The sequence below is a fragment of the Alexandromys fortis genome, unplaced genomic scaffold, assembly GCF_014885135.2.
Source record: "Alexandromys fortis isolate MF-2015 unplaced genomic scaffold, M_Fortis_MF-2015_v1.1 scaffold_5, whole genome shotgun sequence".
Taxonomy (NCBI): Eukaryota; Metazoa; Chordata; class Mammalia; order Rodentia; family Cricetidae; genus Alexandromys; species Alexandromys fortis.
Window position 1 is genome coordinate 26,934,173 of NW_026067924.1, and position 21,880 is coordinate 26,956,052.

Consider the following 21,880-nt stretch of genomic DNA (forward strand, 5'->3'; position numbering starts at 1 on the left):
AAGAGCTAGTTCCAGGACAGGCTCCAAAACCACAGAGAAACCCTGTCTTGAAAAACCAAAAATAAATAAATAAATAAATAAATAAATAAATAAATAAATAAATAAAATAAAATAAAAATAAAACACAGCATTGGAGAGTTGGGTAGATGGCTTTGATGTTGAAGTGAAAGCATGAGGACTTGAGTTTGATTCCCGGAATCCACATAAAAAATATGGGTGAGGCAGGTGTGGTGGCACACACCTTAAACCTAGCACTCAGGAGACAGAGAGAGACAAATGGATTTCTATGAGTTTGAGTTAGGAGTGAGTTCTGGCCAGATAAGGCTACCTAGGGAAACCAGTCTCAAAAATAATCAAGAAACAAATCCATTTGGGCATGGGGTGGGGGTGGGGGTACTGGTAAACTCAGATTTAGGGAAGAACAGACAGATAAATCCCTGGGGCTCTCTGGCCAACCAGCCTGGCTTATCTGATGCTATCCAGGCAAAGAGAGACCTCCTCTCTAGTGAAAGGTGGATAGTGCCTGAAAAATGCCATCTGAGGTTAGCTTGTGGCCTAATGTGTGGGAGATTATAACAATGGTATTCCTGGGTAGGAAGGCAACCTGCTGGAGAATATAGGTCACTGAAGGCACACCCTTAAGGCTATAGCTGACCATGACCCTACCGTTCCACGTGCTTTTGCACAAGCTCAGGAGCCCAAGAAAACATGGACAGAAACTTCTAAAACCATGAGCCCAAACAAATCCTTTCAAGTTAAAGTTATCTCTTTCAGGTATTTGGTAATGGAGATACAAACGCTAGTAAGTAGAGGAAGCACAATCATTGCTGTGAGTATCTGACAACATTGGCAGGTTTTGCTTGTGTATGTATGTGTGGGGGGTCACTTTATAGTAGCCCAGGCTTGTCTAAATATCCTGGTAATCACCCTTTTCAGCCTCCAAGGTCTGGAATTATAGTTTGATCTACCATACCCAGTAATAATATGGTTGTTAAGTCTTTGGTATTGTTTTGCAGGAGAAATTTGTAAGAGTTTGGAGAAATAGTCTAGAAAAAGCCTAGAATGTTATATTATTCTGGTGTGACTCTGAAGACCAGAAGGCAGCAGAAATGCAGACAGGAAGTACTGCTCTGGAGGCCTCTGGTGTTAATAGAAATTTCTTTTTTTTTTTTTATAAATATTTATTTATTTATTTATTATGTATACAATATTCTGTCTGTGTGTATGCCTGTAGGCCAGAAGAGGGCACCAGACCCCATTACAGATGGTTGTGAGCCACCATGTGGTTGCTGGGAATTGAACTCAGTACCTTTGGAAGAGCAGGCAATGCTCTTAACCTCAGCCATCTCTCCAGCCCAGAAATTTCAAATACTACATTGGATATCATACAAGCTAAGCTTACATTCTAGCTAAGAATTGATCTATATTTTCCTCGCATTCTGAGACTTTCTAAGGTACTAAGTTTAAAGGTAATGCACTCAGGAGAGAAAATTCAAGACAGCTTAGTGGTCAGGTTATATTATAGTCGTGACTGGAGACTTTTAAGACATGCTTTCAGCGAGAACTGGGAGTCAAAAGCAGAGAAGAAAGATTGGAGAAGCAGGCAGTCTGGCCAGAAGAGCAGCAAGTCAATGTCTGAGGCACAGAAGGGTGTGGTTGTTAAGGAGATTTGTAGCCACAGATCTTTATGTTAAGCAAAAGAAGCCAAACTCAGAAAGACAAGAGTACCTCACTTTCTATCATATGTGGAATCTATATTTAAATCCATCTACACATGTTTACACATTTTTGAAGCCATATAAGTAGAAGGGACTATGGTTGCACTTTAAAGGAGGAGAGTTTAAACAATGAGGTAAATAATAGAATATACATAAAATGAAACCAGTAGGGATTATTTGGGGAGAGGAAGGAGACCAATGAGGGGATAGGAGGGGCACAGAAGGGCAATAAAGGGATTTAATAAGAATAACTATAATGATATATATGTATGAAAATATCCCTCCTCTCCTCTCTCCTCCTCTCCCCCCACCTCTGTATTCTGTTTCTCTCAGTTTTTCCAGACATGATATTTCTGTGTAGTCCTGGCACTCTTGAAACTTGCTCTGTAAACCGGGTTGGCCTTGAACTCAAGAGATTAGCCTCCCTCTGCCTCTCAAGTGCTGGGATTAAAGATGTGCACTACCACTGCCTGCTGAGACCATCTCAAACAAAACAAAACCACAAGCAAAATGAAAAGAGATCTTGCAATTTGCACTGGGATAGTGAAAGTGCCTTCAAGGAATTTTGGCAACTCTATCCAGCATGGACGCAGGTGTAAAACTGTAAACCCATTTTGACTGTCCCCTGAGACTACTGCAGAGCCACAAGGTATAGAGCCACCTGAAGAAATACTTTTCTGAGGTCCAGCTACTCAGAAACTGATGCCAATACTGCTATGACCCGAAGGGTCTGGATCTGGGCAGATGAACTTGGCATTGTCCATATCATGCTGGTTTTGCAGGCTTACAGGATACAAGAGCAATGTGGTCATGGAGGATTCCACCAAGATTTTAAAGGAAGGCCTCAGAGCATAGGCAGTGCTCAGTATCTGCACGGTGATATAGGAAGCCGTGAATGTGAACCTCAATCTGCAATGGAGACCCCAGAGTGCAGGAGATGCTAGAAATGGAATATTTACTAGAGAAAGCCACAGTGATTGGAACCAGCCCAAGAGAGAGGCATGTAAACTACAAAAGGCTGCCCAGGCTCCACTATGTACCGCAGACAGATATGGAGCTATAAACTTTAATGCTTTCCATGCTGAACTTGGTCTTGCTTGGTCCAATCCAAATGCATGATTCTGAATGTACAATAGAAGTCTTTCCTGTATGTAGTGGTCTCTGAATACAATTCAGAGTCATACAGCTACATCCACATGGTTAATATGCAAAGAGATGAGACTTGGGAATTGTACCTTGGAATCCTTCCCCTATTCATCCCTGTATAACAGCAATATTTCTTTGCTGTTGGAAGATGCAACTTGTTTTTATATGGACTCATAGCTAAGCTCTTGAGGACCTAAGTTCAGTTCCTATGTCTCCACAATGACATCTTTGTGTACACTCTTGGGATGGTGAAATGTAGGATTCTGAATGCACAGTAGTGCAGTATACATGCATAGGCTCTTTTATGCAACTCAGTTCATACAGCTGCTTCTGAATGGCTAATATTATGCACAAAGAAGAGTTTCATTTCTGCCTCTTAATCTGTAACTTTAGGCTGTTTTTTCTTTAAACTTTACTTTTTTCTTATTTTACGTGTACAAGTATTCCACCTATATGTATGTATGTACACCATGTGTGTGCCTCATACCTGAGATCAGAAGAAGGCACTGGATCCCCTGGAGCTGGAATTACAGACAGTTGTGAGCCATCATGTGGGTGTTGGGAATTGAACCTAGGTCTTCTGTATGAGCACTTAGCCCTTCTTTTCTTTCTTTTCTTGGTAGAACTCTAAATATATCAAAGATAGAGTGTACTTCCACTAACAGTATTTTAGTGACATCTAAATGAGGCTGCTTTGTTGCAAACAAAGCCACCTAGTGGATACTTGGGTATGGAATTGCGGTTCATAATTCTTTCTGCTCGCTACTGCTAGTAGCAGAATCTTATGCATTGTTACTAAATAAAATTTTATTTAAATAGCACAGCCCCCAAGTTTGACAATATCTTCCCTGAGAAATCAAATCTCTTTCTCAGTTCATTTTATAGAATTATTTCTAGTGGTAAGCTTTGATTATTATATTTAATAGACAAGCAGTCCCCCCTCCCTCCATTTTCTTGTACAGAATGCTTTGGTTATTTGAGTCTCCAAATATGATAAATTTGTTTCTTCTTCAACAAACATATTGTATTACTGCTTCTTGAACCTTAACCTTTAGTTCTATTTTATAGGAAGAGGAAGAATGTTGACCTACATAGGAGGGAAATACCTTCATTCTTTTCCTTTAAGTGAGTTTTAAACACCCTGTTAAAGTTGCTCGTAAAGACAGGGAGGCTGTTTATGTAATGGTTCCAGTCTGTTATGTAGGTCTTCCCAACCTAGATTAAAGTAAAAAAAAAAAAAAAAGGGCAGCTCAAGTCCCACCTTTTGCAGTGAACAGCTGATTCTGTGTTCTCTTCTTAGCCAATGGTGATCAGATATTTCAGAAGGAAACTGGGTGAGTCATCTTCTGCAGATAAGCTGAAATATTAATAGTTCCATCTCCATCAGACTCTCCTGCAGCCAGATAGCAGGGCTCCCACAGAGCTGCCGGAGAAGTGGTACCCAGCAAGTCAGCCTGTAAAGCGGGTTGGATTTGAGAGATCCTGAAATCCATTAAGTTAGAGTACCCTTGACCTTGCATTTGAATAGATTGTTTTCCTTTCCAGTCGTTGGGCTTGCGCGAGATTTTAGGACAGATGGACTTAAAACCTGCCTGACCGTGGACCCCTCACCGGAACACCTGCAGTGGTGAGTACCCACGGCTCCGAAGGCTGCGTGTGCTTTTCCATGTTACCGACGCTACAGGGTCCCCGGGAACCATTCCTGCAAGGGTCCTATGCACTACTACCGTGTTTGTAGGGTTTAGGATTTGGGATGTAGCAGTAACTGTGTCTGGCATCTTGTGGGAAGCGCCTTACAGGGGAAGTGCTGGGCCTGCTTAGGCCACCAGGGGGCGGCATACTCGTTCTCCCGCAGTCACTCGCTGGGTCTTGGCTCTGCTCACAGCTAGGCCACAGTGGAGGCCGCCAGGAACCCGCGCCACAGCCGCAAGCCGAAACAGGAGACCGGCCGCGCGCGATGGGCTCGTGGGACTGTGCGAAGGAAATCAGGGAAGAGCGTCCGCAGCCGTTGGGTGTGGGGCGGGGCTTCCGGACTGTGGGTTGTGAAGTGTATCTGAGGGCGGGACTTCCGCAGTTACCGGAAGTGCGGGCGCGCCAGTTCGGGTCGCCGGGTCGTGCCAGTGCGGGAATTGGCCGATTTTCTACGCTGCCTTGGGTCGGTCCTGGGAGCTGCTTGGGGACCCACGACTTGAGTGCAACCCGGGCTGGCTCCAGGAGGAGGCGAGTGCTGCTGCTCTGACAAGTGACGCCATCTTCCCCGCTGTCTGACTTGGCGTCCTTCCCGTGAGCCCGGAGGAGGTGAGGTGTCGGGGTGGCGGTGGGGACGAGCTGGTCAAGGCTTCGAGGTGGACGAGGGATGCCGTCCTAACCCTGCGCGCTCCCTCTTTCTTCCCCGTGTCTTCAAGTGTTGTCTGCCAGGCTGTCTGTGCCCTGGGGGGAAACCCTTGAAAGGGCTTTTGAAGACGGTGACCTTCGATCCCTCAAAGACGGGGGTACGGCCTCTGGGAAAGGGTGGGGGACGGAGAGTGAAGGGTGAGCGGATGCTGAAGTGATAACCCCCCGCCTCGCCTTTGTTTCTCTTTCTGAAGACTTCTCTTTTTCTTTCCCCTGTACACTTCCACCTCCGAAGATAGACATTAATTTTAAGACATCTCAACAGGCCCGTTTTACCAAAAAGTCGCATAGATATGTGATCCCAATTTATGAGCCGACATAACCGAGCGATTGATCAGGTTCTTAGAGGTTTTATCATCCAACTTGAACTCAATGACGTTCCTTGTGCTTGAAGACTCCGTTAGCTCTTCACCACTGTCTTGCACGAATGTAGATTGCTGGGTAGTTTCTTTGAAGTTCAGATGGGTTTCCGTTAAATTGATTATTTTGGCCTACGAATTTGCCATCAAAGCATTACTGAAACTGTTTACCTCTAAATACGCAGTACAGCTTAAGATAATATGCCTCCAGGATACCTTTCCCTTTCTAAGAAATATTCAATTATGCTACCTTCCTTGCTGTTTTGGTCACTTTCCTGACCAAATTCAAGGGTTTGTAGATTCCTTTTGACATCTAGTCCCCACACTTGAGCATAGTATATAAATACGACCTAAGTGGAGTAGAGGCTTTCCATTAGTGTTGCCCATAGGAGACACTAGAGCGGTAGCCAGTGGCCACAGGTAGTAATAGTGTGACCGTAGTGTTTATGTCAGCCGCATTTTTGCTGTTGGAAGGTAGTGTATATATCAAGGCTTCTTGCAAAAAGTTCTGAACCCAAGACCTTACTAAGTAAGTTTCCTTCCTGATCTTCTCTTGCTCTGTGTTGATGATGATGATGATGATGATGATGATGATTCTTCTTCTTCTTCTTCTTCTTCTTCTTCTTCTTCTTCTTCTCCTCCTCCTCCTCCTCCTCCTCCTCCTCCTCCTCCTCCTCCTCCTCCTCCTCCTCCTCCCTCCTCTTCTTTTGTTTTATAAATATGGTGGTCTATAAACTTACTTTGCCCTTGACTTTAGCTAATATCGTTGGGATTGGGTATTTCCCCCAGCAATTTATTCTTATTCTCCTAAGAGTTTTCAGTTATCCTGTCCTGATTTCTCTAAGGAAAAAAATGTTTTTCTATTTCTATTAAATTTCATTCTAGATTTGAATTTCTTTTTTCAGTTATTAAGATAAAACCTTGGTGGTAGCTTATTTAATTAATGATGCTGGCCAGCTCAGTGTCATCCTTGTGATCGATAAGTTTGCATCCTGTGCCTTCAACTCATCAGTGACAGAACATTTTAAGCAACTTAATGCTGGTGACAGATTTCCAAGGTTGCTTGTGGAGACCATTTTCTCTTCGGATACTGGTTAGACATTACATTGGTGTTCCAGCCCCCTAGGAGTTAATCTAAAAGAACTATTATAATAAAGTAGTAATAGTATTAACTTACTGAATTTCTGGATATTCAGTGACATTGTATACTACCATGTACAAATTGTATAACCATTCTTTTACATATACTTAATATTTTTGAAATAAACCAAGTACTTATTTTGAAATAAGGCAGGTATCTTTTTTCTTGGAAGAAAAATAAAGTCCTTTTTGCAAGGTATGGGATGGAGAGTAGTGTTTTATATCATTTAAAGTAAAAGCATAAACTAAGAGTTTTCTATACTGCTTAAAAAACTACTTCAGCAAGCTCTTGTTTTGGTCCTATATACTTAATAAAAATCTGGTAATGTAGGTAGTAACAATTTAATATTGAACATACATACTAAAGCGGACCTTTTGAGAAGAGAGAAAGCTACGTGTTTATTTATGTCGTTTAATGCTATACCATTTGCCAAGGCGTGAATTCAGTACATTTTCAGTGTGTGTTGAGATTTACTCATTTGTTAAATATGCTGCACTAAAGTTGGACGTGTATAGTTCTGCCTTGCTTACAAATAGCAGAGAATATGCCTGTGACTGCATGTAATAAGGACAAATGTTTCTGACGACCGTGCGTCAGTTAAGAGTGCAGGAGGAAACTATTGTAGCTTCCCCTTTAGTGTTTTCTGTCTCGTATCAGTGCTCAGCTGTCTGTTGAATCGTGTAGATGTGTTTTGAAAGAAAACAATTATGTTTTGGAGCATCAGATTTCTTTCCCTTTTTAAAAAAGTGTATATAGGTGAAGTAGGACATAGTAAAAGTAACTTTTTAAAATATTTTTTTTTTTTGTGTGTATGTGTGGTGCTGGTATTGAAACCCATGATATCAACCATGCTTAGCTGTCTCCTTCCCATTGAACTATGTCCTGTCCCAGATTCTTCTTTTCTACTTTTTTTCTTTTGAGACAGAATCCCTCTCCACGAAGCTCTGGCTGTCCTGGGACTCTCTGTGTAGACCAGAATGACCTTGACCTGCTTTTACCCCCCCCCCTGCAGTGCTGGGGTTAAAGGCACTGGCCACTGTGTCCCTGCAGACCAGAGTGAAGCAGTTTCCTTTCTTTTTTTCAGTTGTCTGATTAATATTCTGTTTAGTTTGTAAAATACTGTCAAACTACTTACTGAATTTGAAAATTCTGCCTGACAGTGATTTTGTGTGAGAATCAGTTTCTCTGTGTTTATCAGTCCATTTAAGTCGCATAAGCATTCCTTTGTAGTAGTTTTTCAACCTCAGGTCTGCCCACCATTGACTTTCCTTCATTTACTCGCCATTCTTTCTGTTTTCCCTAGTCTAGCTTGGGTTCTAGGTATACCATTTCAATAGTTCTTTTACAAGAGCTTGCAACCTCATTGTCCTTGCCACGATGTCAACTTTCTGAAATTTTTAGTAAATCAAACATTTAATTAATTGTATCTGCATAAATGCATGGCACATGAGTGCAGTGGCCACAGAAGCCAGAAGAGGGAATCAAATCCTCTAGACTTTACAAGTCTAGAGTCTAGAGCTGGCGCTACAGATGGTGGTGAGTTGCCTGACTGTCCCTGCAGTGAACTTGGGTCCTCTGGAAGAACAGTGTGGACCCCTAATTTCTGGCCATTTATTTTTTTTGAGACAGGGTTTCAGGTAGCCCAGGATGGCTTTGAACTCATTATTCAGTTAAGGCTAGCTTTGAACTTTGACCCCCCCCCCCTTTTCCGCTCTAATTACTCTTGTGTTAATACCAGTACATAGTTTGGGATGAAGATAGTGCCTGTAGGGAAATAAATTGAGCAAATACTTTTCAAATGAAGAAATAGAAATGTCTAATGTTCAGCATCTTTATCCATCAGAGAACTGCAAATCCAAACTGAATTGAGATTTTGTCTCACCCAATCAGAATGCCTGTTACCTTAGTTGGCTTTATGTTGCTGTGATAAACATCATGACTAAAAGCAACTCAGGGAAGAAAGGGTACATTTGATTTTTAGTCTGTCCCAAAGCAGGAACTCAAGGTAAGAACCTAGAGGCAGGAGTTGAAGCAGAGATGGAGGAGTGTAGTTTACTGGCTTCCTCCCCATGGGTTGCTTACCCTGCTTTCTTATACAACCCTGGGTGGTATCTCTCATAGTGGGCCCTCCTACATAATCGTTAAGCAAGACATCATAGACTTGCCTACAGGCCAGTCTGCGCAGGCATCTTCTCAATTAAGAGTCCTTCTTCCAGCTGGGAGGTGGTAGTGCATGCCTTTATTTTAATTCCAGCCCTCAGGAGGCAGAGGCAGGCAAATTTCTGTGAGTTTGAGGCCAGCCTGGTGTATAAAGCAAGTTCTAGGACAGGCTCAAAAGCTACACAGAGAAACCCTATCTTGAAAAACCAAAAATAAAAAAATAAAAATAGATTCCTTCCCAGATGTGTCTAGATTTGTGTCAAGTTATGTCTACCAGTATACCTATCAAGAGAAAACAAAACAAGACAAACAAACAAAACACAGTTATTGTTGAGGATATAGGGAAAAGAGGAATCCTGTACACTGTTGGAAACATAAATCAGCGGGGAGCTTCCTCAAAATAGTTAAAACATAAGTATTATATGGTTATACAGGTTTTGGATATATATTACAGATATGGACCACAATATTGTGTGTGTGTTTGTGTGTGTATGTGTGTGTGTGTGTGTGTGTGATTTGGGTTCACGGGATTGAGTTGTCAGCCTTACACAGTGATTTATCTGCCAAGCCATCTCTCTGTTCTCAATGTGAAATTCTAAACGCACTGGGTAATCTATAAGAAAGCAGAGAAAATAAGAGGATAGAGTGAGAATGACTTTCCATGAATGTCAGTATTGATCTGTATTTGAAAATAATCAGTGTAAGGAAAATCCATGCCCCCATATTAATTGGTGCAGAAAAAGCATGACAATTTAGGACAAGCTGGTAGAAAATTCATGAGAAAGAAATGTTGTCAACTTGGTAAATAACTATAGAAAATCTGTAACTGGCTTTATTCTCAGTGGCGATGGCTATTCTTACCTTGAAACTGAAGAAAAAGTATTAAATGTATTAAAATTTCTAGCAAGGTCAGTAAAGTATAAGATAATAAGTTCTTACTTTGGAATTGAAAAAAAGAGCAAGGGGCTGGAGAGATGGCTCAGTGGTTAAGAGCATTGCCTGCTCTTCCAAAGGTCATGAGTTCAATTCCCAGCAACCACGTGGTGGCTCACAACCATCTGTAATGGGGTCTGGTGCCCTCTTCTGGCCAGCAGGCATACACACAGAAAGAACACTGTAAACATAATAAATAAATAAATATTAAAAAAAAAAGAAAAAAAGAGCAAGGATGTACTACAGTTTCTTGCCAAATCGGTAAAATATAAAGAAATAAAACTTGCAAATTAAAAAGGAAGAAACTATCCTTGCTTTTTTCAGGTGGAACAGTAGTTTACATTAAACAACAGCAACAGCAAAACATGACAAAATAATCTACATTTTCCCTCAGATTTATAAAGAAGAATGTGAGGTACAAGCCCAATACACAGTAATCTTTTGTATTTTGTATATTACCAGTTAACATGAGAAACAAAGAAGTGTTTAAATGCTAAAAAATATGAAGAAGATATTTTAGTGAAATCAAGAAATAAGTTGCTCATTTAGAAGTAAACTGAAAACTGCTGAAAGAGCAAATGTTTTCATAGGTTTGAAGTCCCAAATTGATAAACAGATTTAACAAAATTCTTTTTAAAGTTACAACAAGAATTAAAAAAAATATAATGTGTATGGGTGGTTTGCTTTCATGTGTGTGTCGGTGCAGCATGTGTGCCAGGTGCCAAGTTGAGGCCAGAAGAAGGTGTCAGATCCCCTGGAACTGGAGTTACAGAGGGTTGTGAGCCTCTGGAAGAGCAGCCAGTGCACTTAACCACTAAATGATCTCTCTAACCCATAAAGCAAGAATTTCTGAGGTTAAAAAAAATCTTTTGAAGATTAGAAGATTTGATCAAGGAACTGAAATAGTTAAAACAGTTTTGAGAAAGGTTTAAACAACAGGAGTCACTGTAAGACTTCAACACTAGATTTCTAAACTATAGTGGGGAAAAAATCTTTACCTTGTCTGCTGGTTGTTTCAATTGGCTGTATCAGAAATGAAGTACTTGTTTTCCCTGCTGTTTTTAGCTTATTGCAGGCGTGACCAGGACACTACCTCCTAGAAGTAATGCCCACAGAAAGCGGAAGCTGTTCAACTGCTCGCCAAGCAAAACAAAAGCGCAAATCTCATAGCCTTTCCATACGAAGAACTAACAGCTCAGAACAAGAGAGGACTGGACTACCAAGAGAGATGTTAGAAGGACAGGTAAGTCAGTGTTGGTCAGTGCCCATTTTAAAGATGGTTGTTATGCTGGTAGTGCATGTGGGTTTCTAAAGCACAAGAAACCAAACCTTTAAAAGAACACAGTAAATTCACCAGCATACACAGAGATAGAATTATATTTTTTGGTTTATTTTTATTATTATTATTATTATTTTGTTTTTGAGACAAGGTCTCTCTGTGTAGTCCTGGCCATCCTGGAACTCAATATGTGGACCAGGCTAGCCTTGAACTCATGGAGATTCACCTGCCTCTGTCTCCCTAGTGCTGGAATTAAAGGCTTGAGCTATCATGCTTGGCTAATATCAATATATTTATAATAATAACAGAAAGATACAGCTATGACAGCATGGACTCATTTTACTCTTTGTACATGTTGTCTCAAAGAAGTTTAGCTCTAGACTTTTCAGACAGGTTTTCTGTTTCTAATGGTCTCAAGAAAAGGGGAGAATAAGTTTTGATGTTCTTTTTGTTCTCTGAGGTGACTTAACTTGCCTTTGATTTTGTCTCTGCTATGGTGAGTATACTGTTCTTTGATGAACGTACTAATACACGACTGATAACGTTCAGTTTTGCGTGTGTTTTTCTAGTGCCTTTGTAGAAGTCAAAATGTTAGGATATTTGAAGAGTATTATTTTGAAGTCTATAGAGATAAAGTATGTTTTATTAAAATAACCATGCAGTATATGTCTATATAAGTATGCACCTATGATTTTTGTTGCAGGATATTTGATCACACTGTGAACCTGAGATTGTATTATTCATTGGGAAAATGAATGGTATGGCTCAGGCCTAGCACATACCTTTAATTCAAGAGCTTGAATATTGTAAACAGGATCAAGTAAAGTCAACCATAGGTCAAGAGGTGGAACAAGCAACCAATTGACATGAAGTAAACATAGGATTATTAAGAAAAATCATAGCCAGGTGGTGGTGGCGCACGCTTTTAATCCCAGCACTCGGGAGGCAGAGGCAGGCAGATCTCTGTGAGTTTGAGGACAGCCTGGTCTACAAGAGTTAGTTCCAGGACAGGCTCCAGAGCTACAGAGAAACCCTTTCTCAGAAAACACACACACACACACACAAAACAAAAAGGAAAAAAATATAGAGGGTAAGAGAGAGTCAGGAGGATGGATAGAGAGATGCATAGGAAGGAGAAGGGAGGGACATTGAGCTTGAGAGTTTTGTTTGAGATGGCGTAGGAGAAAGGAGAGTTTTCTGGGACATTGGTGGAGGAGGAAAGTCAGCTGAGTGCTTTTTCTGGTTTTCTGAGCTAGCAGACTTTTACCCCAGTATCTGACTTCTGAGTCTTTATTGGTAAAATCGAACAATTGAGATTTAGTCAAAACAACTTTTATCACCATTTTTTTCCACAATTAGACTGTGCCAGCCATAGTGCCGCAGGATAAAAAGGCTTACCTCTGAGAAATTAGCCTCATCATCTTACTAGAACTGTGTAAGCAACTTCTTGCAAGGGCCTGCTAGTATATAAATTCTATAGGGGTAGTAGTGTTCACCTAGAAACCCACAGGATTATGGCCTCCACAGAGTAGATAGTGAGTTGAAATTGATCCACTGTAGATGCTGGGAACATAATTGTTACACTGCGTTTAGGAAGTGATGATAAAATGGTGACCACCCTGTTTAGTGCAGGTTGTTTTTTTACAGTCCCCCCTCCAGCACATATTTTCTGTGTTTTAACAGAGAATCTTGCTATATGTAGTTCAGTCTGGCCTGATATTAGGAATTATTCTGTCACTGCTCCTCATATACTGGGATTACAAACATGCTGCACCTTATCTAGCTTTTGCCTCAATGCTTCTGATCTACAGTTGGCTGACTCTACAGGTGTAAAACTTCTGACTATAGAGGGTCAACTCCGCCCTTGTCTACTTTCTATAAAAAGTTAATCTACTGATGTATATAAGAATAGCTTTGGCAGTATTTACTTTGTTTGGTGGTTGCAATAAATACCTTAAACTATATGACTTAGAAAATATAAATTAATTTTTTCATAATTCTGGAGGATGAAATCCAAGATCAATGTGTGGAAGGGCCTCCAAAGGCATTACTTGTAGTTTGTAGGTGACTGCCACCTTCTTGCATCCTCATAGTCTTTCCTCTTTGTGTGTGTTTTCCTTAACTCTTGTAAGGCCACTAGTCATAATTTATTAGGATTATCATTATAGCTACATTTTACTGCTTGCTTCAGTAAAGATCTTGACTCTTTTTTTTTTTTAATAAATAGTTCATTTATTTTTATTTTATTTGCATTGGTGTTTTGCCTGCATGTATATGTGAGGGTGTCCAGATCGTGGAGTTACAGACAGTTGTTAGCTGCCATGTCAGTGCTGGGAATGGAACCCAGGTTCTCTGGAATAGCAGTCAGTGATCTTAACCTCTGAACCATCCCTCCAGCTCCTAATCTTGACTCTTATAGTCACATTCGGGGGCATTCAGGTTTGAGTCACTATTCATCCATTTGAGAGAGTGATAGGATTTCCTTGATGACGGAAGTGTTCTAAACTTTGATAAAGGTGCCACAAGGTCAGTGTAACATGTCGGCAGTTAAACATGACTGGTATGACTTAGTATTTAAATGTAGACTAAACAAGAACATAACTACATTGACATTTAAATAGTCATGTGTAGCTGGTGGCTACTAATTGGACAGTGTAGGTAGACAATGCAAAATGGTTCTTAAAAGTTTTTTGATTTACTCACATTACTAGCAGTGAAAATTCTACTTTGTTTGCTGGCATATTCTAGAGTTACTTCCCACATGAGGTAAATCTGTTCTTAGTATTGTCTTCCATTGTGATGTAGTATAAGGTATAATTGTATCTCACAGTAGGCATTTCACAGGCAATTCACAGTTCTTTCAGCTGAGCAGCCTAGACATGTGCACTGCTCTACTGGCTCTCTGAATTTTCCATGTGAGATAGACAGTTTGTTTGGAGTGAAACCAACTAGCATGATCTCTGAGTGGCCTCTGTGCCCTTCCCTTTCCAGGAGGGAAGAAAGGGAGTGTCTGCTATTGCAGCTGGCATGGTAGGTGTGGGTGGATTGCTGCAGGAAATAGAGATGGGTTGAGTGTCACTAGTCTGACTTCCAGGAGTAATCACTTTAGACACAGTGTGGCGGAGCTCTTTCAGTTACTAGGGAATAGAATCAAAAAGAAGGTGAAGGGTAATCACCATAATGCTGTATTCGGTTAACGTTCTATATCTTAATTTGTAAGTGAAATTTTTTAGAGAGATGTTAAGATTACTAGTTCTCAGATTCAGTGTTTAAGCTAGCATGTGTATATTTTAAATAGTTTACAAACTTTAGGGGAAAGCACATGACTATTGAAAAGTTCAAATTGTAGAAATGTTCATTGGTTTCTGAAATTTATAGTCCTAAGAAGTTAAGCTAAGGTGGAATTTAATTAATATGTATGTATAAATATTTTTTTTAATTTGCAGCTTATCAGGTCTCCACATTTGGTGTTGTACATACGCTTGAAAAGTCACTTGAAGATTATACTGATGTTACTCAAATATTAGAACATTAATATAGAAGTATTTGAGAATTTTATTTTTGAAAGATTTTTTTTTATGCTGGGGAAGGGTGGTGCATACATACTAATAATTTAGATAGTGTCCTTGTGGAGATTAGAATAGAAGATAGGCAAATTAAGTAGTCTTCTCTCTATTAGCAGTGTTCAGGAAATATAAATTATTTTGTGAACTATGTGGTACTTGGAAGTGTTTATATGTTTAACTTGGAAATATGTTGTGTTACTTTCTTTTGCCTTCACTTTACCTTTTAGATAGAGACCGGAAGTGGGAGGGGAAGTGTGCAAAGGCATGAAGGCTATGCCCTATTATGTGTTCACTAAACTACTAGACATTTTGTTCTCTTTTTATTGACATTTAGTTCTTGTCTAGAGTTATAGGAAATCTTTAGTTTGTTTTGTTGAAGCTCAGTGGATCTAATTAGGTGATGAGTCACATCTCTCTATCAGTGTATAGACCATTGAAATAGTGAATAGTTTTTGTTTGTTTGTTTTTAATAGCTTATGGTAGAGCCTAAAGACTATTTGTAACATAGCTTCACTTTTGGGAATGGCTTTGCTTCTCTGTGAATTTGGAAAATTTGAATAAAGTAAGCTCCTGTTCCCTCTGTGTCACTGAAAAACAGAACTTTTCTATCAAAGTAAAAAGTCTACTCTGTGTCAAATCTGTGTGACCAAGGCCTAAGAACAGAGATTATGTTCACTAATAACCTGCTCTACTGTGAAAGAGGCACCTAACAGAAGAGTGGCAATGCCAGTGCACTGGCCATATCATAGGCAGGCTGCCGCAGAGCAGGGGAGTCTTTGCTGTGGGTTTCAGATGTTCTGACAGCCTTAGCTTTTAGGTTGGTGGACGCTTGAGGTGTGCCCAGTGCAGTCTAAAGGTTTACCTGGCAATCAGGATGTTAGGTCAGCTACTGACGTTGATAGTAAATGACTGTTAAAAAAACACTGAAGGCAGTTCCAGGTTGTTTGGGTTCTCTTTCTGAAACCTCACGGATCCACAATCATGATGTTTTGGTTTGCCAGTTAGTCTTTAAGATCTTTAGCACATATTCGGCTTCTTCAGAGAACTATGTTCACACATGTAAAAAGAAAAGTTATGTTATTTTGTAAAATGTTTGCTCTTAAATCTTGTATTTCTCTAGGAATACCTTTTGATTATTGTTTCCTTTGTAGAAACTTGAATCTCAAATTTTGAGTGTTGGGAATTGAACCCAAGTGCATGCTAAGTACATGCTCTCACTGAGCTACATGCCTAGCTAAATTTTAAATTCTTTAAACCTTCATATTTATAAGCTATAAAATACATGTTATAAAGTAAGAGTTTAAGATAAATGATAATTCACTTTGAAAACAAGTGTTGCCTGGTATTAAAGTGATTCATTTGTTCATTTTAAACGAAAATATTTGTCTTATACAGGATTCCAAACTGCCTTCCTCAGTTCGCAGCACATTGTTGGAACTGTTTGGTCAGATAGAAAGAGAATTTGAAAACCTTTACATCGAAAACTTAGAATGTGAGTATCTCCTACCTTAGTGTATTTAAAAAGTGGTTACTTCTCTGCTGAACTCTTTGATAATAATATTTGTGGTTTAGAGTCATTACTCTGTTATTTTCTATTCTGATGTTAAACATGTTGACTTAATCATATTATTGGGGCTGGTGAGGTTGTTCAGCAGTTAAAAGCTTTTCCAGAAGTCTTGGGTTCAATTCCCAGCACCCACGGGACTGCTGTCAACTTTTTAATTTCAATTTCAAGAGTTTTGTGCCCTCTTCGGACAACCAAGGGTACCAGGCATTCATGTAGTATATAGACATACATGCAGGCAAAATACCCATACACATAAAAAGATTATCTTATGGTTCTGTGGACCTTGCATGATATCTTATGGTTCTGTGGACCTTGCATGATTCTTGACAGGATGATGTCAAATTTTGGCAGAGTTGTCTTCCTTTCTGGAGATTGTAGGGACAAACATTTCCTGTTTGTTTGTGTGGCGACAGAATGCAGTTAACTGTGTTTTTAGGACAGGCCCCTTATCACTGTTGTTGGCTTATGTGCGCATCTCCTTTAGTGATGTATGCTTTCTCTTCTTTCCTCTCTGACTTACCATTCTGTCTGTCCCAATCCTAAGAAAGTGTGACTTGATTGAATCCCTGGATATTCCAGGGTGACCTCCCTACTTGCAGAGCCGTTGAACTTACAGGGTAACATTGTTCATAAATTATAGGGCTGGGCCTTGAGAATCTTTGAGGGGGTTACCAGATCGACCAATCAAAATCACAGTTTTATACAAAATGAATGACTTTATTTTTATATACCAAGTATGTCATAAATTATATAAATTATATCATCTCTTCAAAACTTTCAAAAATGTGTTGACATATATTAAAGAAATTTATATAACTCTTTGGCTCTATCACATTCTTCAAAGGAAAACATTTTCTTTTCTTTTCTTTTTTTTTTTTTTGGCTTTTCGAGACAGGGTTTCTCTGTGGCTTTGGAGCCTGTCCTGGAACTAGCTCTGTAGACCAGGCTGGTCTCGAACTCACAGAGATCTGCCTGCCTCTGCCTCCCGAGTGCTGGGATTAAAGGCGTGCGACACCATCACCCGGCCAGGAAAACATTTTCTGTATTTTTTTGCTTTGAGTTCTTCTGGTGATATGTCTTTGAGGCTGAGCAGTTTTCATCCAATTTTAGATCAGGCAGATGTGTTGTTAATGCTTCACCATTGGGAAATTAATGTCTTTTATCCCTTTTGGTGTTAATGGGTAATTTTCATTTTGGGGGAGGGATGGTGTTTATAACATGTATACCATTTAAACTGTAATGAAATTACTTTCTCTAAGAATTGAATGAATATTAATAAGCAGCAATTAAATTATAGACTGTTTTACACCTTTAATTTCTGTGGTTAGATAAGTCATAAAGAAAATGCAATTCTGTGTCATTCACATTTTGCTCTTGGAAAATTTAATGTTTTAATATTGGGTTTTCTACATTACTTTTATGTATCTTGAGAACTTAGAGGAAGAACCAATTCTAATTTTGTTATAAATGCTGGGTAGTGGTGCATTCCTTTAATCCCAGCATTAAGGAGATGGAGGCATGTGGATCTCTATGAGTTTAAGGTCAACCTGGTCTACAGAGTGAGTTCCAGGACAACTAGAACTACACAGAAAAATCCTGTCTCAACAAACAAACAAAAAACCAGTTAAATAAAATAAGGTAGTTACTATGTATAGCATCAGCTTTTAAGGATCTTTTTTATCTAGAAATGTATTTTTATTGATCTTTATTGAGCTCTACATTTTTCTCTGCTCTTCTCCCTGCCTCTCCCCTTGGTACTGATAAGTCCCAGTTTCTTAGCACGGGTGCTTTGTAGAGCCTTTTGTCCTCAGCCTATTTGTGATCTTGACTTGTTTTAAACTTTGGTCAGACAAGTACCCTACAGTTCCAGGAAGCTTCATGGTATTCTGGCAGGCAGGTAGGGCCTAGAGTTGGGTGAACCTGTGTGTAAGTCAGGTTCCAGCTGTACCAGGTTAGTACTTAGTTACTTCCCCGTCGAGTCTCTTTTAGTTTCACAGTGTGGATGCCTGAGGCCGTTTTCAAGGTCCTTTTGATAGTAAAGAGAATCATAGTTCTCTGTGTCTTCAGTGATTGTGTTCCTTGTAATGGTCCCAATCCTGCATTTCCTACTAATTATTCATCCTGGAATTTAAAATCTGTGTTACACATAATCCTCATGTGGAGATTTTCCTATGTCATACCAGTAGTTGCATGTTTTTACTATATTTTTTCCTCAGTTTCAGTATCTACAAGTAAACTGTAATTATTTCACTGAATTTTAGGCAGTACCAGAATGTTTTTAAGTGCATGAAATCCCAAAAAGGAAACTATGCTGGAATAAGAATTTGGATATGCAGGGTTCTGCTTGAGATCCTGATAGTTACATTGTCACAGGGTCACAAGAGTGAGCTTTCATTTATTTATTTTTAAAGATTGGATCTCATGCAGTCCAGAATGGCCTTGAACTTGAAATGTAATTGAGAATGACTCTGAGCTTCTGATTCTCTTGTCTTCACCTTTTAAATGCTGAGATTCTAGGCATCCATATCTTGTAAATATGGTGCACGGATGAAACCCAGGTCTCATGCATGCTGGGTGAGCGCTCTACCAACTGAACTTCATTCCCAGCACTGACTTTTGTTCTTGGAATGATACCTGGTATGATGGCTTGAGTATTGGACACTATAAATTATCACCTTGCTTTTTAGAATATTTTTCACGTCCTATTTTTTTTGATAGTCCTAACTCACAACATTCTCATGTATGTAAGTTTTAGAAGTGATGAAAACATTTGAACATAAGACCAAATTTTACATTTTTTTAAAAAGGAATGTTTTTATTTCCAGTGCGCAGAGAAATTGATACTCTTAATGAACGCTTAGCTGGTGAAGGACAAGCCATTGATGGGGCAGAATTGAGTAAGGGCCAGCTCAAAACAAAAGGTAAAATAAATGCTTGTAAAGTATTGTGTGTATGTGTGTGTGTGTGTGTGTGTGTGTGTGTGTGTATATATATGTTACTTATCAAGGGAACTGGGATCTACTGGAGGACACTGACTCCTTTGCTGTCTGCTGTCAGCCAGACTTGGAATGCATAATTCAGATGTAGGTCAGATAACAGAGTTTGGGTCCCTCTTCCAGCTCTTCTGTTGTCTGTGACTTGATGGGGTCACAGATATGAGTTTCCCTTTTTCCAGCATAGCTGCACTTTGTAATGCTGTGGTTCTTGAGTTTAAGGGTATTTGATTGTCAGTTCTCTGTCTCCACAGCCAGTCACAGTACCAGTCAGCTTTCTCAGAAGCTAAAGACCACCTACAAAGCTTCCACCAGCAAGGTATGCAAGGCACTGGCTCTCGAACCAGTCATGTGGTGCTTACGGTGTGCAGATGTGTACTTTAACTTGCATATTTTCCAGTTAGAAATGTGTAATAGAAAAATGTCTGGCTTCTAAATGCAACCATTGCTAACTGGCTGTAGTAAGTATATGATGCTTAGATACTAACTTAGATACTAACTTCAGTGAGATCAATATATTGTGCATTAGTAATTTTTTGTCTTAGAAAAACAATATATTTTTTATTGTTAATTGGCTTGTTAAAAAGTATATGGATTCAGAGAGATAGGTTATAGATAACTTTATGGAGTGAAATTCTATTTGGGCTAAAGTTACATTTTCATTATTTTTCAATTTTCTAAGTATAAGAAGGAGGTGAGCATGTGCTTCTGAGCCATCTATGGGCAGTCATGAGTTTTCCTAGTAAAGTGCCTAATACTGACTTGAAGTGCAAGGATTTAATTGTTTGGAAAGTTATTGTATATTATTCATTATACATCTCTAGTTTGGAGTATTTTGAGTATGTAAAAGGTAAATTAATTCCCTAACTTTGGTGAATGCTTCTTGGGTTAAATGTGAGGATAAAAATTGAAATTTGTACTACAATTTCCATAAATATCACCAGCTTATATTTTTACAATCCATTGTCTTGGGCTTACAGCCATTTATTTGGCAGGAACAGTGTGGTTAATTGTCACTAAGAGGGGAAGTCTAGCCTTTCTGCCTTCTCTCCTTATTTAAAAATTCTTGATAATCATTATTTAGAAGAGAACATGAGTATTGTTGATATATTCTACTGTGTACTTAGATAACATCTGGAATGTAAATTGCTGTTTCTTTGGATTTTTGTTTGTTGTAATGTCTAGTTCACCCTAGTTTTGAAATTTGTAATTAACTTGTCTTTCTTCAAAATGAAGTATAAAATTATGTTCTTCACTTCTTGTTACATTTTCTTGAATTAGATAGATTATTCTGATGCTTACAATTCTGTGTAAACAATGTGTGGTCTTAGGATTCAGAACTTTCTGGTTATTTCTGAAGTAGATATATATATATATATATATATCAGTCTTTTATCATGAGCAATAAAAACAAGGTTTGGACAAAGGTAAGGGCATGCACAATAGTATTTTGCTTACAAAATATACTAGAACTATTTAGCAGCAGTCATTTTAGGATTAGAATATGTCAGAAGCTTATTCCTAATGGACTTTACAGCAGTTTGTACAGTGTATGTACTCATCTTAAAAATAATGAAACACAAGACATCTGAACATTGAAGAAATACTTTGGTAACGATATATTCTGATTTGTACCACAGCATGGATTCTTGGTATTAAAGCTAAGCACGAATGCAACAAGAACATGCTACAGTCTAGATTCATTACTTGCCCTCCTTGTGACTCAGAGCCATGAAAGGCAAGTAGCATGTTTGGTGAGACAGTGGGAGTGCAGAGGTGTATGAAGTAAACCTGGAGAGGTTTTATTCCTTTCCTGGGCTGCTCATGACTGATTGCTGCTGCTTATGGGGTGGGGTTGGGGCAAGACAGTCTACCTGAAACCCACGGAGATGTTTGCAAATATTCTTTAGAAAGTTTTTTTTTTTTTTTTGTAGTAGAAAGGGTCTTTCTAATTTGTTCTTAACATACTTTAGGTTGTGTTGTAGTTAAAATGATTTAAGATGATGGGGAAAACATTGTGTCATTATTTTATTAATCTGCTGTTGTTCATTCAGTTGAATTTCTTTATAATCTTGAACAAGTCAGGTTTTTTTTTTTTTTTTTTTTTTTTAAATAGAGGCAGGGTCTCTCTATGTTGTCCTGGCTGTCCTGGAACTTACTATATGGACAAGGCTGGCCTAGAACTAATAGAGATTCTCCTGTCTCTGTTTCCTGAGTGTTGGAATTAAAGGCACGCACCACCATGCCTGGCTGAAGTCAGTGTTTGGTTTTGTTTTTGAAGCATAGTGAGCACTGTGGAAGTGGCATGTGAGATGGTATGCCACGGTGTTCATGATAAGCTTATTATTGTATTCCCACGGTAGTGCCTCTTCCCTTCTACCTTGTGAATGGGTAGGTAAGAAATGTGGCTCAGTAGTTTCTCATAATAGTATTCTTTATATTAGAAATGTTGAGAGATTTGGAAGATGAACCACAACTTAAGGATGGTGGCAAATTTTGTATGGTCTGTAACTTCTCTCCCCCTAAAATGTAATACTATTTGGCATCTCGGTGGTACTTTCTGTAAGTACAAGCTTACATATAATGTAGAGGGATACTTTTGCTGATTATAGGAGGGAGACTAG

The 21,880-nt window shown here is 39.2% G+C and overlaps 2 protein-coding genes across 5 annotated transcripts in view; one reads left to right on the forward strand and one right to left on the reverse strand.

Annotated features, from left to right (window-relative positions):
• The window catches only part of Wdr37 (WD repeat domain 37), a 68,180-nt gene that overhangs the window by 5,260 nt on the left and 41,040 nt on the right, over window positions 1-21,880 (forward strand). The window contains exons 3-7 of one of the 4 annotated variants that reach the window (XM_050142317.1): window positions 4,410-4,491; window positions 10,917-11,094; window positions 16,092-16,188; window positions 19,089-19,184; window positions 19,511-19,575. In XM_050142317.1, coding sequence (XP_049998274.1) covers window positions 10,957-11,094; window positions 16,092-16,188; window positions 19,089-19,184; window positions 19,511-19,575 — 396 coding nt within the window. In that variant the 5' untranslated portion in view covers window positions 4,410-4,491; window positions 10,917-10,956. Of the gene's footprint in view, window positions 1-4,311; window positions 4,492-4,958; window positions 5,163-10,916; window positions 11,095-16,091; window positions 16,189-19,088; window positions 19,185-19,510; window positions 19,576-21,880 lie in introns of those variants that run through there. The other 3 variants (XM_050142318.1, XM_050142319.1, XM_050142316.1) reach the window with 3 other exon arrangements.
• Window positions 4,184-5,930, reverse strand: LOC126501499 (uncharacterized). The gene is made up of 4 exons (XM_050142182.1): window positions 5,868-5,930; window positions 5,535-5,749; window positions 4,662-5,202; window positions 4,184-4,318 (listed from the first exon to the last, which is right to left on the reverse strand). Exons 1-4 carry the CDS (start codon window positions 5,928-5,930, stop codon window positions 4,184-4,186), a joined length of 954 nt encoding a protein of 317 aa, XP_049998139.1.